The sequence below is a fragment of the Pieris brassicae genome, chromosome 11 (assembly GCF_905147105.1).
Source record: "Pieris brassicae chromosome 11, ilPieBrab1.1, whole genome shotgun sequence".
NCBI lineage: Eukaryota > Metazoa > Arthropoda > Insecta > Lepidoptera > Pieridae > Pieris > Pieris brassicae.
Window position 1 is genome coordinate 3357675 of NC_059675.1, and position 18582 is coordinate 3376256.

Here is an 18582-nt window from a genome sequence, read left to right on the forward strand (position 1 = left end):
ATATGTGTTTATTCATTTTAAGAACAATTGCATTACCATGTGTAAGATTTGGGTACTCTTTTAAGTAAAAAATACCTGTGTCAGGGTTTCCAGCTCTTTCATAACTTAATTATACATTCCTTAAAATATTTAATTTATATATAATTTAGTTACATCTTTTTTATTTTTATTTTGTTATTACGTTTTAACTGTTATCAACACGCTTGAGTGCATAAGTGAGTGAGTCAGTGAGTGAATGAATAAAGTCTGTAACTACATACTACGCCTCAGAAGAAGTTCTAACTCTGCGTAGGGTATGTTCATGAGCCACTCCTTTTGTCGTATTTTTAGATTGTAGACGGTGAGCGGGTAGATGTTAAGCTGCCTATTTAGTTCATTATAAATATAAATAATCAATACAACAGACGACCAATTATGCTAGTCCCGTGACTATTCTTCCTTTTGGAATTTAAACCATGTCGTTTTGTAAACAATGGTCCCTCCGCAAAGTTGTGTTGTTTCGTTGTGTGTGTTTCGTTGAAACCCATAAGCAAGTAGTAAACCAATAGAGAAAAAAGAAATATATCTACTAACAATATTTCAATACTGTCCTCCTTGTTTATTTCCAGATATAAAGACCTTTAGAATATTAATAGGCGTGTGGTATGTCCCAATAAAGATTAGGCAAAAGTGTAAACCTTATTTAAAGAGCAATTTTAACACATGGGCTGTACCCGCCTAGAGGAGATAACGTTGGACCGTAACTCGTCCTATCTTGCCCGAGTAAGCACCAGATATCATATTGTAATATTTATTATGGTTTTAGTAGCAGGTAGATAGCGTGAATAATACGGGATGAAAAGGACATTTTTGCAGGTAGTTTAAACAGGATGGGGTCCAAATAGATAATTTTCGATTTAAGAGAATATTAATATCGCAAACACACACAACACAACAACATCGTAAAATTAATGTGTTAGATTAAAAAGGCTTTTGGAGATGGCTTGGACAAATGTCCAAGATGTTTGCCGGTATCTTCGCGGCGTCGAGAGAGTGACGTGTCGATTGCGTGATTGGTAAATCAGTTGACGTTTGTGTCCCGCGCCGTGTACGATGCGCAAACTTTTCCCCACTCCCTTGTTTACTGCTGAAGAAGTTTGGCGGTATCTGTACTACGAGCAGATTCCTTCAAAACTAGGCAATTAGTTAATTTAATAACAAAATATAGTAGGTATGTAAAATTTCACGGTCTTAAAATCACGGTCACGGATTACAAATATTTAATTCATTTCTTTTAAATATTGTAACCTAATAGAATAACAAAACGTTTGCCATATCATCTTTTGTAACTGTAGGTAATTGACAATTCCCTTTTATCGGTTTTCTTCTCTTAAAATATCAATCATAAAATACGCATTTAACGAAATAATTCTTTAAAAAGCGAATACTTTATATATTTGTCTGAGAAATATTTAGTGGGCGTCCTGTGGGTTAAATGCGTGCTCAAAAGACGAATAATTTTCGTACAAAGCTTTAAACAACAATAAAAATCAACGCTCAATTCACTCGATGATAACATCATTTCCTGATATATTTACAATTTTTTATCTTAGTCGCGCCCTACAAAGTTAACCTAATCAATAGCAGATCGCAACAGCTTATGTAATAAGCCACAGACATTAAGAGAATATTTGTTGAAAGTATTCATAACTTACTGCCAGTCTATAAATCCCACAGTTTTTAGTTTATCGAAGGGTTAAGTCGCCTGTAACCATTAATGCACGTAATAGCCTCAGTAACATATGCATTATGAGGGGGTTTTGGAAAATTTATGGCAATCTCAGGTTGGGTTGCTATACTGATGAAAATTGTGAGATTTGTTGGATAACTAAATGTATTTTAGTTTTAATACCTCTAGAGTAGTTATGGCATAGTGACTCTCGGTACTGAGGTCGTATGTTCAATCCCTGGCTGTGATCCCTAGATCGAAACGGATTTAAGACCATATATGGTTGTAGCGCCACTGGATTATAATTTAATAATCATTCTTATATCAATGGCGCTACAACCGTTTTAGGTCTGGGCCCCTTTTTTGGGTCTAAGGCAAGCCGGTTTCCTCAAGATGTTTTCCTTCACCGTTCGAGCTAATGTTAAATGCGCACATAGAAAGAAAATCCATTGGTACACAGCCGGGGATCGAACCTACGACCTCAGGGATGAGAGTCGCTCGCTGAAGCCACTAGGCCAACACTGCTCTTGAGCAAAAGCATTCTCAGCACGTTTAATATAATATATAAACAAGGAATTTCAAGACTTAGCCAATAATTGCTGAAATATTAATACACAAAATCTTAATAACAGATAGATTATGATTACGACCCAGGTATTTTTCATTTAAATTCGTTAAGGAATAATTTTCATAGGCTTAATATACTTTTAATATTGAAAAATTAGTTCTTCGTGAACATTTTATAGGTTTAATAAAGTCTTTACGATAATATTAATGAAAGTGAAAATTTGTACTCAGACATTGTTGTTTTTGCAAAAGAATTTTCGTGTTAATTTTTTAAGAATATAATTCACGTAGGTCCTATTTACTGTATTATTAAGAATTTTTTGCCCAAGAATAAAAGATATAACAATTTTATATCTTATTAATTTTCTAATAATTGTAATGATACTTAATGTACATCATCATTTATCATTACAAATATCAATTCTCATGAAACAACCAATATAATTATACTTGCATACTTTACAATCCAGCATTTATAATAAAATCATATTGGTATTTAGTATTTTTTAAATATGTAGTTATTAAAATCTTAATTACCTACTTATGGTAACTCATGGAAATTTATTGCAATAAGATTATACATATTACAATATTGATCAACACAAGCCACCCTCGTTTTGATTAGCTTTACGAATTATTTTCATAATAATTTGATTACATCCCTTAAATGATAACCACGTAATATTGGAATAGTTTATTTAAAAATCGAGCACAATACATCTTCACACATAAGCCGAGGCCCATAAAGATTAACCGCACTATTCAATACGCAGCTTAAAATCCCGGGAACGCATCGAAAAACGCCGTAAATCCGGGGAAATGCCAGTAATCCGGGCCGAGTAGTGTTTAACATAATCCGGATATATCCGGGTATCTCCGTGCAGGCCTGTTAATGCTGTACGACCTACCAGTTATTTACCGCGTGATTTAAACTTTTGGGTACTTAAATACACTGCAATAGATTTGGTACCCAGTACAATATCGATAAAACCGTTTGTGATATAATAATTATCTTTAGGCAAAGTCCAACATTACGAAATAACTACAGATATCTTACAAATAGTAAGGATATGTATAGGGATTTTGCCACCGTAACGGAATATAGTAAAAGTATTTTCTGTACAGGTCCATAGTATCAATTACGTCAATTCACTTCAATTACCGATTTTGTTAAAAATGGTAATTTATACTAATAGAAGTTATCTGTTCAAACATATGTAGGCTTGTCAAATAAGTTCCTAAAATTCCAATTGAAATGCGTACAGCGTGAGATGAAACGACTTAAGAATGTGCCTCTATTTACGGCAGCTCAGAACTCGGTCATCCATCAAAAGAGGCGAAAATTAAACTCGCTAAGTCCGTCATTGAGCGGCTCCCATTCAGCGGCCCAATAACGGCTCAGCCGGGCTCCTTCGCCTTCCAATGAATAGATGGGACAGTGATTTGGGCCAATATCCTTACATTTTGTGAGACAAATTTGTTACATTGTGTAACTTTAATAATGCTTGTTTGTTTACATTGGATATATACTAAAATATTAAATTTTACTTATAATCCCAGATCAATATAATATAATCGTAAGAAAGGCAAGACAGTTAAAATTTAGCAAACTATAACTATTATATTTATCAAAACAATAAAAAGCGTATTGTACAATACAAACAAAAACCTTATTATTTAATAAATCACAGGAAGAAATTCAGCGTAAACAGTCATATACCATAAAATATTTGTCTACAATATTTCACTTTAACAGTTTTGTTTTATTTATAAATCACGCGTTTTTTTTCTTCTGTACTTAGCATAAATTCTTTTTAAATATTTAATAGATTCACTGGTTCCCATTGGCACTATACTAAATTGCGAGTCGATCACTAACGAATGAGGAGAAGCCTTCGTAGATGGATGCCATTTTATTGGAAGAAGTTCTGTCGTTTCGGGTGTTGGCTCTCTGTAAAAACTTACTTATATTAGTATCAGATATGTACATAAACTTAAAGAAACGCTGTTTATTTTATTAATTATAATAAATAAAATTTGTTAAATATAGTTACATAATATCTTATATTTTTATAACATCGCACACATTCAAATTGTAATTGAAATCGGTTAAGCAGGAAGCTGTAACTTAAGTGACCTTAGACGAGCTGTTTTTTGTTCACAAACATTTTTCTATTGTTATGTAAGAATATTACATTTTTCCAGTATTATTTCTTTAATGACTTATGTAATAGTTGCTTAAGAGAACGAGTTGTATCTTTTGTAATAAATGCCGCAAAATATACTCAACATACCCGTATTTCGCAAAGTTAGTCCACATAGTTGTCATCTTTTCAATCATCTGATTCTCAAATAAATCGGGGATCAGATATTGACTAAAGATATAAAATAGTTCGTCTATATGTGTCGCTCCCGGAGCACTAGAGAACGGTTCTCCAAGTGATTTCTTTAGGAAGTTTCTGTTGCCACTATAATTAAAAATATAACTATATACTGGTTCGTTGTTGGTTTTTAAATAAAACTCTGTTTCTTGTATTGTTGGATAAGTAAAGAATATTTCGCCGTGAAACTTTGCTAGATTCAGAAAATTAGACGAAGGTATGTTATCTTCGATCATATAGAATTTCTTTAACATGTTTCCCACTTCACAGCGCTCCTTATCTGAAGTTATTAATAAATCTTTAGGCAGAGACTTTATTATATCTATTTTATGTATAACCGTGTTGTTTTCCATAGCTGCGAAGAATAATCCTTCATCGCTGTTCATGCCAATCATAACTGGCACTTTATTATAATTTCCCTTAACAAATATATCATGAGGATGTTCTGTTAGAAATGCCTCTTCACCCTCGATTTCTTCTTCTACGCAAGGCACATAAAGTAATTCAGAGAATATTACATTACCTTCTTTTCTAGGAACTCTTGTGACAACTAATTCTGCGTCAGTTTTATTCATTAAAATATTGTACAACTCGAAAGCATCCTCGGTGTTATGAAGCATTACTTTTGTTAGTAAGCTTGTCATGTAAACAGGTCGATATTGTAAAGTCCAAGGTGACATAGATGATCCACTTTGTAATATAGCTCTATGAAAGAGACCTTTTGACATAGGTGAAAGAATATGAAACGAAACTGAGGAAGAGCCAGCGCTTTCACCAAACAAAGTAACGTTATCTGGGTCTCCACCAAAAGCTTTTATATTTCGCTGCACCCATTGCAAGGCCGCTACTTGATCTTTCATACCAGCATTGCCGGGCGCTTCTTTGATACCCAAACAAACAAAACCTTGAATGTTTAATCTATAATTTATTGTGACCAGAATGACGCCCTTGTTTATAAGATTATTGGGCCCATATATGGCGCTATTTCCGGAACCTTCGGAATATCCACCTCCGTGTATGTAAACCATTACTGGTAAATTAGAGCCTGCATCTGCCTTAACTGGAGTGTAAACGTTAAGGGTCAAGCAGTCTACCTGGCCAACAACAAGGGCATTACCGATCCTTTGTGGACATCGAATATTTTCATAAATCGCTTCAAATATACCGTCCCAAGAAGGTTCAGGACCAGGTTTCTGAAATAGTTACGTTAACACTATCAGGTTATTATATTATTAATCATGCTTAAAATGCAAGCCAATTAATTACTATTATTACTAAACAAAGTACACTGGGAATAGTATTATTATAATTTTCTTTTTTTTTATAAAAATTATACCATGTTAATAAATCTAGATTTGTATTCTTTACGAAATTTCCATATATTATTTATTTATTAACTTACACACAAGAATATAATTACGATAAAGCTTGTTTTTGATAAATGTATTAATGTAGTACTCGTGTAGAAGCCTATTTAATTAATTGTGCTTACCCGAAACCTCTGCGTGATTAAAGCGTAAGGTATGCCATTGTAGTGCAAATGCGTGCCGTCTGGGGACACAGATCCTCGCAAAATCCCCGAAGAAATACGAAGTGGCAGTGTGGGCTGGCGCACAAAACCTGCCAACCACATTGACCAAAGCACTAACCACCGCCACCCCATTTTGAACTACACTATGAGAAAAGCTCACTTCTCATGCGGTGGTGGTGTTCCGAGTAACAGATGCGTAAAATAAATATAACATTAGAAAATAATACGTCATTAAATGATTGACGTCGCAGTGCAGGAGGAAATTGAGTTAGAATCAACGTTACGACAGCGTTACTGAGGATATGACTAAAAACATTCGAAATTACATTAATCAAACGCTATCATAGTATCACAGTCAGGTCATTGTAAGACACAATTACGCGAAAAATATTGTACAGACGACACCTTATCTGAGTAATAAATTTATAATTATAATAATACGTACGTGTTCACGACACGATAAAACTATACTGTATAATGTTTTCTAACTACGTAAATATATATAGCATTGAATTCTAAGACGCGTGTTAATCACGGTAGTTCAAGATTTATATACTAGATATTATAGATACAATTACATAATTGATCACCGTTGTAACATTAGAACACCACAATGCTCCACTGAATACTCAATCAGAACACTCTTGCATTACCTGTACGCACTGTCAAAAGTAAAGATGGCGCCTGGACCCCACTCTAGGCATTTGCTCTGGTCTGATTGCTCCTAACAACATTCGTACTTTTGTTTATTACATATTAATTCCAAACTATTAAATAATAACAAAACAAATCAAATAAAATTATGATTCGTAATAAAAGAAATTTCATCAAACCAAAGCAACAATAAAAATCAACGCTCAATTCACTCGATAATAACATCATTTATCTTAATCGCGCCCTACAAAGTTAACCTAATCAATAGCAGATCGCCAAAGCGTATGTAATAAGCCACAGACATTAAGAGAATATTTGTTGAAAGTATTCATAACTTACTGCCGGTCTATAAATCCCACAGTTTTTAGTTTATCGAAGGGTTAAGTCGCCTGTAACCATTAATGCACGTAATAGCCTCAGTAACATATGCATTATGAGGGGGTTTTGGAAAATTTATGGCAATCTCAGGTTGGGTTGCTATACTGATGAAAATTGTGTGATTTGTTGGATAACTAAATGTATTTTAGTTTTAATACCTCTAGAGTAGTTATGGCATAGTGACTCTCGGTACTGAGGTCGTATGTTCAATCCCTGGCTGTGATCCCTAGATCGAAACGGATTTAAGACCATATATGGTTGTAGCGCCACTGGATTATAATTTAATAATCATTCTTATATCAATGGCGCTACAACCGTTTTAGGTCTGGGCCCCTTTTTTGGGTCTAAGGCAAGCCGGTTTCCTCAAGATGTTTTCCTTCACCGTTCGAGCTAATGTTAAATGCGCACATAGAAAGAAAATCCATTGGTACACAGCCGGGGATCGAACCTACGACCTCAGGGATGAGAGTCGCTCGCTGAAGCCACTAGGCCAACACTGCTCTTGAGCAAAAGCATTCTCAGCACGTTTAATATAATATATAAACAAGGAATTTCAAGACTTAGCCAATAATTGCTGAAATATTAATACACAAAATCTTAATAACAGATAGATTATGATTACGACCCAGGTATTTTTCATTTAAATTCGTTAAGGAATAATTTTCATAGGCTTAATATACTTTTAATATTGAAAAATTAGTTCTTCGTGAACATTTTATAGGTTTAATAAAGTCTTTACGATAATATTAATGAAAGTGAAAATTTGTACTCAGACATTGTTGTTTTTGCAAAAGAATTTTCGTGTTAATTTTTTAAGAATATAATTCACGTAGGTCCTATTTACTGTATTATTAAGAATTTTTTGCCCAAGAATAAAAGATATAACAATTTTATATCTTATTAATTTTCTAATAATTGTAATGATACTTAATGTACATCATCATTTATCATTACAATTATCAATTCTCATGAAACAACCAATATAATTATACTACTTTACACTCCAGCATTTATAATAAAATCATATTAGTATTTAGTATTTTTTAAATATGTAGTTATTAAAATCTTAATTACCTACTTATGGTAACTCATGGAAATTTATTGCAATAAGATTATACATATTACAATATTGATCAACACAAGCCACCCTCGTTTTGATTAGCTTTACGAATTATTTTCATAATAATTTGATTACATCCCTTAAATGATAACCACGTAATATTGGAATAGTTTATTTAAAAATCGAGCACAATACATCTTCACACATAAGCCGAGGCCCATAAAGATTAACCGCACTATTCAATACGCAGCTTAAAATCCCGGGAACGCATCGAAAAACGCCGTAAATCCGGGGAAATGCCAGTAATCCGGGCCGAGTAGTGTTTAACATAATCCGGATATATCCGGGTATCTCCGTGCAGGCCTGTTAATGCTGTACGACCTACCAGTTATTTACCGCGTGATTTAAACTTTTGGGTACTTAAATACACTGCAATAGATTTGGTACCCAGTACAATATCGATAAAACCGTTTGTGATATAATAATTATCTTTAGGCAAAGTCCAACATTACGAAATAACTACAGATATCTTACAAATAGTAAGGATATATATAGGGATTTTGCCACCGTAACGGAATATAGTAAAAGTATTTTCTGTACAGGTCCATAGTATCAATTACGTCAATTCACTTCAATTACCGATTTTGTTAAAAATGGTAATTTATACTAATAGAAGTTATCTGTTCAAACATATGTAGGCTTGTCAAATAAGTTCCTAAAATTCCAATTGAAATGCGTACAGCGTGAGATGAAACGACTTAAGAATGTGCCTCTATTTACGGCAGCTCAGAACTCGGTCATCCATCAAAAGAGGCGAAAATTAAACTCGCTAAGTCCGTCATTGAGCGGCTCCCATTCAGCGGCCCAATAACGGCTCAGCCGGGCTCCTTCGCCTTCCAATGAATAGATGGGACAGTGATTTGGGCCAATATCCTTACATTTTGTGAGACAAATTTGTTACATTGTGTAACTTTAATAATGCTTGTTTGTTTACATTGGATATATACTAAAATATTAAATTTTACTTATAATCCCAGATCAATATAATATAATCGTAAGAAAGGCAAGACAGTTTAAATTTAGCAAACTATAACTATTATATTTATCAAAACAATAAAAAGCGTATTGTACAATACAAACAAAAACCTTATTATTTAATAAATCACAGGAAGAAATTCAGCGTAAACAGTCATATACCATAAAATATTTGTCTACAATATTTCACTTTAACAGTTTTGTTTTATTTATAAATCACGCGTTTTTTTTCTTCTGTACTTAGCATAAATTCTTTTTAAATATTTAATAGATTCACTGGTTCCCATTGGCACTATACTAAATTGCGAGTCGATCACTAACGAATGAGGAGAAGCCTTCGTAGATGGATGCCATTTTATTGGAAGAAGTTCTGTCGTTTCGGGTGTTGGCTCTCTGTAAAAACTTACTTATATTAGTATCAGATATGTACATAAACTTAAAGAAACGCTGTTTATTTTATTAATTATAATAAATAAAATTTGTTAAATATAGTTACATAATATCTTATATTTTTATAACATCGCACACATTCAAATTGTAATTGAAATCGGTTATGCAGGAAGCTGTAACTTAAGTGACCTTAGACGAGCTGTTTTTTGTTCACAAACATTTTTCTATTGTTATGTAAGAATATTACATTTTTCCAGTATTATTTCTTTAATGACTTATGTAATAGTTGCTTAAGAGAACGAGTTGTATCTTTTGTAATAAATGCCGCAAAATATACTCAACATACCCGTATTTCGCAAAGTTAGTCCACATAGTTGTCATCTTTTCAATCATCTGATTCTCAAATAAATCGGGGATCAGATATTGACTAAAGATATAAAATAGTTCGTCTATATGTGTCGCTCCCGGAGCACTAGAGAACGGTTCTCCAAGTGATTTCTTTAGGAAGTTTCTGTTGCCACTATAATTAAAAATATAACTATATACTGGTTCGTTGTTGGTTTTTAAATAAAACTCTGTTTCTTGTATTGTTGGATAAGTAAAGAATATTTCGCCGTGAAACTTTGCTAGATTCAGAAAATTAGACGAAGGTATGTTATCTTCGATCATATAGAATTTCTTTAACATGTTTCCCACTTCACAGCGCTCCTTATCTGAAGTTATTAATAAATCTTTAGGCAGAGACTTTATTATATCTATTTTATGTATAACCGTGTTGTTTTCCATAGCTGCGAAGAATAATCCTTCATCGCTGTTCATGCCAATCATAACTGGCACTTTATTATAATTTCCCTTAACAAATATATCATGAGGATGTTCTGTTAGAAATGCCTCTTCACCCTCGATTTCTTCTTCTACGCAAGGCACATAAAGTAATTCAGAGAATATTACATTACCTTCTTTTCTAGGAACTCTTGTGACAACTAATTCTGCGTCAGTTTTATTCATTAAAATATTGTACAACTCGAAAGCATCCTCGGTGTTATGAAGCATTACTTTTGTTAGTAAGCTTGTCATGTAAACAGGTCGATATTGTAAAGTCCAAGGTGACATAGATGATCCACTTTGTAATATAGCTCTATGAAAGAGACCTTTTGACATAGGTGAAAGAATATGAAACGAAACTGAGGAAGAGCCAGCGCTTTCACCAAACAAAGTAACGTTATCTGGGTCTCCACCAAAAGCTTTTATATTTCGCTGCACCCATTGCAAGGCCGCTACTTGATCTTTCATACCAGCATTGCCGGGCGCTTCTTTGATACCCAAACAAACAAAACCTTGAATGTTTAATCTATAATTTATTGTGACCAGAATGACGCCCTTGTTTATAAGATTATTGGGCCCATATATGGCGCTATTTCCGGAACCTTCGGAATATCCACCTCCGTGTATGTAAACCATTACTGGTAAATTAGAGCCTGCATCTGCCTTAACTGGAGTGTAAACGTTAAGGGTCAAGCAGTCTACCTGGCCAACAACAAGGGCATTACCGATCCTTTGTGGACATCGAATATTTTCATAAATCGCTTCAAATATACCGTCCCAAGAAGGTTCAGGACCAGGTTTCTGAAATAGTTACGTTAACACTATCAGGTTATTATATTATTAATCATGCTTAAAATGCAAGCCAATTAATTACTATTATTACTAAACAAAGTACACTGGGAATAGTATTATTGTAATTTTCTTTTTTTTTATAAAAATTATACCATGTTAATAAATCTAGATTTGTATTCTTTATGAAATTTCCATATATTATTTATTTATTAACTTACACACAAGAATATAATTACGATAAAGCTTGTTTTTGATAAATGTATTAATGTAGTACTCGTGTAGAAGCCTATTTAATTAATTGTGCTTACCCGAAACCTTTGCGTGATTAAAGCGTAAGGTATGCCATTGTAGTGCAAATGCGTGCCGTCTGGGGACACAGATCCTCGCAAAATCCCCGAAGAAATACGAAGTGGCAGTGTGGGCTGGCGCACAAAACCTGCCAACCACATTGACCAAAGCACTAACCACCGCCACCCCATTTTGAACTACACTATGAGAAAAGCTCACTTCTCATGCGGTGGTGGTGTTCCGAGTAACAGATGCGTAAAATAAATATAACATTAGAAAATAATACGTCATTAAATGATTGACGTCGCAGTGCAGGAGGAAATTGAGTTAGAATCAACGTTACGACAGCGTTACTGAGGATATGACTAAAAACATTCGAAATTACATTAATCAAACGCTATCATAGTATCACAGTCAGGTCATTGTAAGACACAATTACGCGAAAAATATTGTACAGACGACACCTTATCTGAGTAATAAATTTATAATTATAATAATACGTACGTGTTCACGACACGATAAAACTATACTGTATAATGTTTTCTAACTACGTAAATATATATAGCATTGAATTCTAAGACGCGTGTTAATCACGGTAGTTCAAGATTTATATACTAGATATTATAGATACAATTACATAATTGATCACCGTTGTAACATTAGAACACCACAATGCTCCACTGAATACTCAATCAGAACACTCTTGCATTACCTGTACGCACTGTCAAAAGTAAAGATGGCGCCTGGACCCCACTCTAGGCATTTGCTCTGGTCTGATTGCTCCTAACAATATTCGTACTTTTGTTTATTACATATTAATTCCAAACTATTAAATAATAACAAAACAAATCAAATAAAATTATGATTCGTAATAAAAGAAATTTCATCAAACCAAAGCAACAATAAAAATCAACGCTCAATTCACTCGATAATAACATCATTTATCTTAATCGCGCCCTACAAAGTTAACCTAATCAATAGCAGATCGCCAAAGCGTATGTAATAAGCCACAGACATTAAGAGAATATTTGTTGAAAGTATTCATAACTTACTGCCGGTCTATAAATCCCACAGTTTTTAGTTTATCGAAGGGTTAAGTCGCCTGTAACCATTAATGCACGTAATAGCCTCAGTAACATATGCATTATGAGGGGGTTTTGGAAAATTTATGGCAATCTCAGGTTGGGTTGCTATACTGATGAAAATTGTGAGATTTGTTGGATAACTAAATGTATTTTAGTTTTAATACCTCTAGAGTAGTTATGGCATAGTGACTCTCGGTACTGAGGTCGTATGTTCAATCCCTGGCTGTGATCCCTAGATCGAAACGGATTTAAGACCATATATGGTTGTAGCGCCACTGGATTATAATTTAATAATCATTCTTATATCAATGGCGCTACAACCGTTTTAGGTCTGGGCCCCTTTTTTGGGTCTAAGGCAAGCCGGTTTCCTCAAGATGTTTTCCTTCACCGTTCGAGCTAATGTTAAATGCGCACATAGAAAGAAAATCCATTGGTACACAGCCGGGGATCGAACCTACGACCTCAGGGATGAGAGTCGCTCGCTGAAGCCACTAGGCCAACACTGCTCTTGAGCAAAAGCATTCTCAGCACGTTTAATATAATATATAAACAAGGAATTTCAAGACTTAGCCAATAATTGCTGAAATATTAATACACAAAATCTTAATAACAGATAGATTATGATTACGACCCAGGTATTTTTCATTTAAATTCGTTAAGGAATAATTTTCATAGGCTTAATATACTTTTAATATTGAAAAATTAGTTCTTCGTGAACATTTTATAGGTTTAATAAAGTCTTTACGATAATATTAATGAAAGTGAAAATTTGTACTCAGACATTGTTGTTTTTGCAAAAGAATTTTCGTGTTAATTTTTTAAGAATATAATTCACGTAGGTCCTATTTACTGTATTATTAAGAATTTTTTGCCCAAGAATAAAAGATATAACAATTTTATATCTTATTAATTTTCTAATAATTGTAATGATACTTAATGTACATCATCATTTATCATTACAATTATCAATTCTCATGAAACAACCAATATAATTATACTTGCATACTTTACAATCCAGCATTTATAATAAAATCATATTAGTATTTAGTATTTTTTAAATATGTAGTTATTAAAATCTTAATTACCTACTTATGGTAACTCATGGAAATTTATTGCAATAAGATTATACATATTACAATATTGATCAACACAAGCCACCCTCGTTTTGATTAGCTTTACGAATTATTTTCATAATAATTTGATTAAATCCCTTAAATGATAACCACGTAATATTGGAATAGTTTATTTAAAAATCGAGCACAATACATCTTCACACATAAGCCGAGGCCCATAAAGATTAACCGCACTATTCAATACGCAGCTTAAAATCCCGGGAACGCATCGAAAAACGCCGTAAATCCGGGGAAATGCCAGTAATCCGGGCCGAGTAGTGTTTAACATAATCCGGATATATCCGGGTATCTCCGTGCAGGCCTGTTAATGCTGTACGACCTACCAGTTATTTACCGCGTGATTTAAACTTTTGGGTACTTAAATACACTGCAATAGATTTGGTACCCAGTACAATATCGATAAAACCGTTTGTGATATAATAATTATCTTTAGGCAAAGTCCAACATTACGAAATAACTACAGATATCTTACAAATAGTAAGGATATATATAGGGATTTTGCCAACGTAACGGAATATAGTAAAAGTATTTTCTGTACAGGTCCATAGTATCAATTACGTCAATTCACTTCAATTACCGATTTTGTTAAAAATGGTAATTTATACTAATAGAAGTTATCTGTTCAAACATATGTAGGCTTGTCAAATAAGTTCCTAAAATTCCAATTGAAATGCGTACAGCGTGAGATGAAACGACTTAAGAATGTGCCTCTATTTACGGCAGCTCAGAACTCGGTCATCCATCAAAAGAGGCGAAAATTAAACTCGCTAAGTCCGTCATTGAGCGGCTCCCATTCAGCGGCCCAATAACGGCTCAGCCGGGCTCCTTCTCCTTCCAATGAATAGATGGGACAGTGATTTGGGCCAATATCCTTACATTTTGTGAGACAAATTTGTTACATTGTGTAACTTTAATAATGCTTGTTTGTTTACATTGGATATATACTAAAATATTAAATTTTACTTATTTAGCGGCCCAATAACGGCTCAGCCGGGCTCCTTCACCTTCCAATGAATAGATGGGACACTGATTTGGGCCAATATGCTAACATTTTGTGAGACAAATTTGTTACATTGTGTAACTTTAATAATGCTTGTTTGTTTACATTGGATATATACTAAAATATTTAATTTTACTTATAATCCCAGTTCAATATACTAAAATCGTAAGAAAGGGCAATTCAAGATAGTTATGAATACTTGAAAAAGTATTTTTTATTTATATTAAAGTATAAAGTAAATTTACATACATTACAATTGCTGTTGAAGAAAAAGAAAATTTAGCAAACTATAACTACAAACACAAACTATAAACTATAACTATTACATTTATCAAAACAATAAATAGCGTATTGTACAATACAAACAAAAACCTTATTATTTAATAAATCACAGGAAGAAATTCAGCGTAAACAGTCATATACGATAAAATATTTGTCTACAATATTTCACTTTAACAGTTTTGTTTTATTTATAAATCACGCGTTTTTTTTCTTCTGTACTTAGCATAAATTCTTTTTAAATATTTAATAGATTCACTGGTTCCCATTGGCACTATACTAAATTGCGAGTCGATCACTAACGAATGAGGAGAAGCCTTCGTAGATGGATGCCATTTTATTGGAAGAAGTTCTGTCGTTTCGGGTGTTGGCTCTCTGTAAAAACTTACTTATATTAGTATCAGATATGTACATAAACTTAAAGAAACGCTGTTTATTTTATTAATTATAATAAATAAAAAAAACAATTTACACTTAATAACTAGTTCGCTAAATATAGTTACTTTATAATATCTTATATTTTTATAACATCGCACACATTAAAATTGTAATCGAAATCGGTTAAGCAGGAAGCCGTAACTTTAGTGACCTTAGGCGAGCTGTTTTTTGTTCGCAAACATTTTCCTATTGTTACTTATGTAAAACTATTAAATTTTTCCAGTAATATTTCTTTAGTAACTTAGTTGCTCAAGATAACGAGTTGTATCTTTTGTAATAAATGCCGCAAAATACACTCAACATACCCGTATTTCGCAAAGTTAGTCCACATAGTTGTCATCTTTTCAATCATCTGATTCTCAAATAAATCGGGGATCAGATATTGACTAAAGATATAAAATAGTTCGTCTGCATGTGTCGCTCCCGGAGCACTAGAGAACGGTTCTCCAAGTGATTTCTTTAGGAAGTTTCTGTTGCCACTATAATTAAAAATATAACTATATACTGGTTCGTTGTTGGTTTTTAAATAAAACTCTGTTTCTTGTATTGTTGGATAAGTAAAGAATATTTCGCCGTGAAATTTTGCTAGATTCAGAAAATTAGACGAAGGTATGTTATCTTCGATCATATAGAATTTCTTTAACATGTTTCCCACTTCACAGCGCTCCTTATCAGAAGTTATTAATAAATCTTTAGGCAGAGACTTTATTATATCTATTTTAGGTATTACCGTGTCGTTTTCCATAGCTGCGAATAAATATCCCTCATTGCTGTTCATGCCAATCATAACTGGCACTTTATTATACTTTCCCTTAACAAATATATCATGAGGATGTTCTGTTAGAAATGCCTCTTCACCCTCGATTTCTTCTTCTACGCAAGGCACATAAAGTAATTCAGAGAATATTACATTACCTTCTTTTCTAGGAACTCTTGTGACAACTAATTCTGCGTCAGTTTTATTCATTAAAATATTGTACAACTCGAAAGCATCCTCGGTGTTATGAAGCATTACTTTTGTTAGTAAGCTTGTCATGTAAACAGGTCGATATTGTAAAGTCCAAGGTGACATAGATGATCCACTTTGTAATATAGCTCTATGAAAGAGACCTTTTGACATAGGTGAAAGAATATGAAACGAAACTGAGGAAGAGCCAGCGCTTTCACCAAACAAAGTAACGTTATCTGGGTCTCCACCAAAAGCTTTTATATTTCGCTGCACCCATTGCAAGGCCGCTACTTGATCTTTCATACCAGCATTGCCGGGCGCTTCTTTGATACCCAAACAAACAAAACCTTGAATGTTTAATCTATAATTTATTGTGACCAGAATGACGCCCTTGTTTATAAGATTATTGGGCCCATATATGGCGCTATTTCCGGAACCGTCGAAATATCCACCTCCGTGTATGTAAACCATTACTGGTAAATTAGAGCCTGCATCTGCCTTAACTGGAGTGTAAACGTTAAGAGTCAAGCAGTCTACCTGGCCAACAACAAGGGCATTACCGATCCTTTGTGGACATCGAATATTTTCATAAATCGCTTCAAATATACCGTCCCAAGAAGGTTCAGGACCAGGTTTCTGAAATAGTTACGTTAACACTATCAGGTTATTATATTATTAATCATGCTTAAAATGCAAGCCAATTAATTACTATTATTACTAAACAAAGTACACTGGGAATAGTATTATTGTAATTTTCTTTTTTTTTATAAAAATTATACCATGTTAATAAATCTAGATTTGTATTCTTTATGAAATTTCCATATATTATTTATTTATTAACTTACACACAAGAATATAATTACGATAAAGCTTGTTTTTGAAAAATGTATTAATGTAGTACTCGTGTAGAAGCCTATTTAATTAATTGTGCTTACCCGAAACCTCTGCGTGATTAAAGCGTAAGGTATGCCATTGTAGTGCAAATGCGTGCCGTCTGGGGACACAGATCCTCGCAAAATCCCCGAAGAAATACGAAGTGGCAGTGTGGGCTGGCGCACAAAACCTGCCAACCACATTGACCAAAGCACTAACCACCGCCACCCCATTTTGAACTACACTATGAGAAAAGCTCACTTCTCATGCGGTGGTGGTGTTCCGAGTAACAGATGCGTAAAATAAATATAACATTAGAAAATAATACGTCATTAAATGATTGACGTCGCAGTGCAGGAAATTGAGTTAGACTCAACGTTACGAGAGCGTTACTGAGGATATGACTAAAAACTTTCGAAATTACATTAATCAAACGCTATCATAGTATCACAGTCAGGTCATTGTAAGACACAATTACGCGATAAATATTGTACAGACGACAACTTATCTGAGTAATAAATTTATCATATTATCCTATCATTATCAAATAGGTACTAAACGTTATCATTCACGACATTGTCACTTTATCTATTTGACATAATTATTATATACAGTTTTATTTGATATTTCGACAAACTAGAAGTGATTTATTTTATAATAAAATTATTGCATATTTTATTGTTACGTAAAGAATACGTGTTCACAGCACGATAAAACTATACTGTATAATGTTTATAACTACGTAATTATATATAGCATTGAATTCTAAGACGCGTGTTAATCACGGTAGTTCAAGGTTTATATACTAAATATTATCGATACAATTAAATAATTGATCACCATTGTAACAATTAACAAAAGATAATTTAATAATAAATTTCTAAAATCTATGAAGATCCATTTGATTAGGACTTTGAATACTTTTAAGTAAGAAAATACTCAAGCAAGATAAAACTAATCCTACTAACTGAGACTTTGCTATTCCTAAACAGAAGGCGCATACTTTTCTACGCGAATATTTTAAAGAGGAAAGATTTTTAGTCCATGCAGCATACTGTATACTGCAATATCATAACTAACTTAAACACGATTTATTATTATTTTATTTAACTAAAACTGTAACTGTAACTTAACATTACAAATCAAACGATTTAGTTTAAATCAATCAAAATAATAGCAATTGCAAGATTAAAATTAACCCGCGAGAATTAAAAAT

General features: G+C 33.2%; 3 protein-coding genes across 7 annotated transcripts; all 3 read right to left on the reverse strand.

The window, feature by feature from the left end:
* Positions 1-3924: 3924 nt before the first annotated feature.
* On the reverse strand, positions 3925-6633 carry LOC123716368 (esterase FE4-like). Of its 2 annotated transcripts, none has more exons than XM_045672079.1 (3): positions 6149-6633; positions 4570-5849; positions 3925-4226 (listed from the first exon to the last, which is right to left on the reverse strand). In XM_045672079.1, exons 1-3 carry the CDS (start codon positions 6317-6319, stop codon positions 4043-4045), a joined length of 1635 nt encoding a protein of 544 aa, XP_045528035.1. In that variant the 5' UTR covers positions 6320-6633; the 3' UTR covers positions 3925-4042. The 2 variants fall into 2 exon arrangements, with proteins under 2 accessions (XP_045528035.1, XP_045528036.1); XM_045672080.1 differs by lacking the exon at positions 3925-4226 and having other exon boundaries at positions 4614-4743; positions 4995-5849.
* A 1810-nt stretch (positions 6634-8443) lies between these two features.
* Positions 8444-12114, reverse strand: LOC123716429 (esterase FE4-like). 2 transcript variants are annotated; one of them, XM_045672173.1, is made up of 3 exons: positions 11630-12114; positions 10051-11330; positions 8444-9707 (listed from the first exon to the last, which is right to left on the reverse strand). In XM_045672173.1, exons 1-3 carry the CDS (start codon positions 11798-11800, stop codon positions 9524-9526), a joined length of 1635 nt encoding a protein of 544 aa, XP_045528129.1. In that variant the 5' UTR covers positions 11801-12114; the 3' UTR covers positions 8444-9523. The 2 variants fall into 2 exon arrangements, with proteins under 2 accessions (XP_045528129.1, XP_045528130.1); XM_045672174.1 differs by lacking the exon at positions 8444-9707 and having other exon boundaries at positions 10095-10224; positions 10476-11330.
* A 3065-nt stretch (positions 12115-15179) lies between these two features.
* On the reverse strand, positions 15180-17993 carry LOC123716534 (esterase FE4-like). 3 transcript variants are annotated; one of them, XM_045672323.1, is made up of 3 exons: positions 17429-17993; positions 15850-17129; positions 15180-15481 (listed from the first exon to the last, which is right to left on the reverse strand). In XM_045672323.1, the coding sequence occupies exons 1-3, from the start codon at positions 17597-17599 to the stop codon at positions 15298-15300; spliced, it is 1635 nt and encodes a 544-aa protein (XP_045528279.1). In that variant the 5' UTR covers positions 17600-17993; the 3' UTR covers positions 15180-15297. The 3 variants fall into 3 exon arrangements, with proteins under 3 accessions (XP_045528279.1, XP_045528280.1, XP_045528281.1); XM_045672324.1 differs by lacking the exon at positions 15180-15481 and having other exon boundaries at positions 15856-16023; positions 16275-17129; XM_045672325.1 differs by lacking the exon at positions 15180-15481 and having other exon boundaries at positions 15873-16023; positions 16460-17129.
* Between the last annotated feature and the right edge of the window lie 589 nt (positions 17994-18582).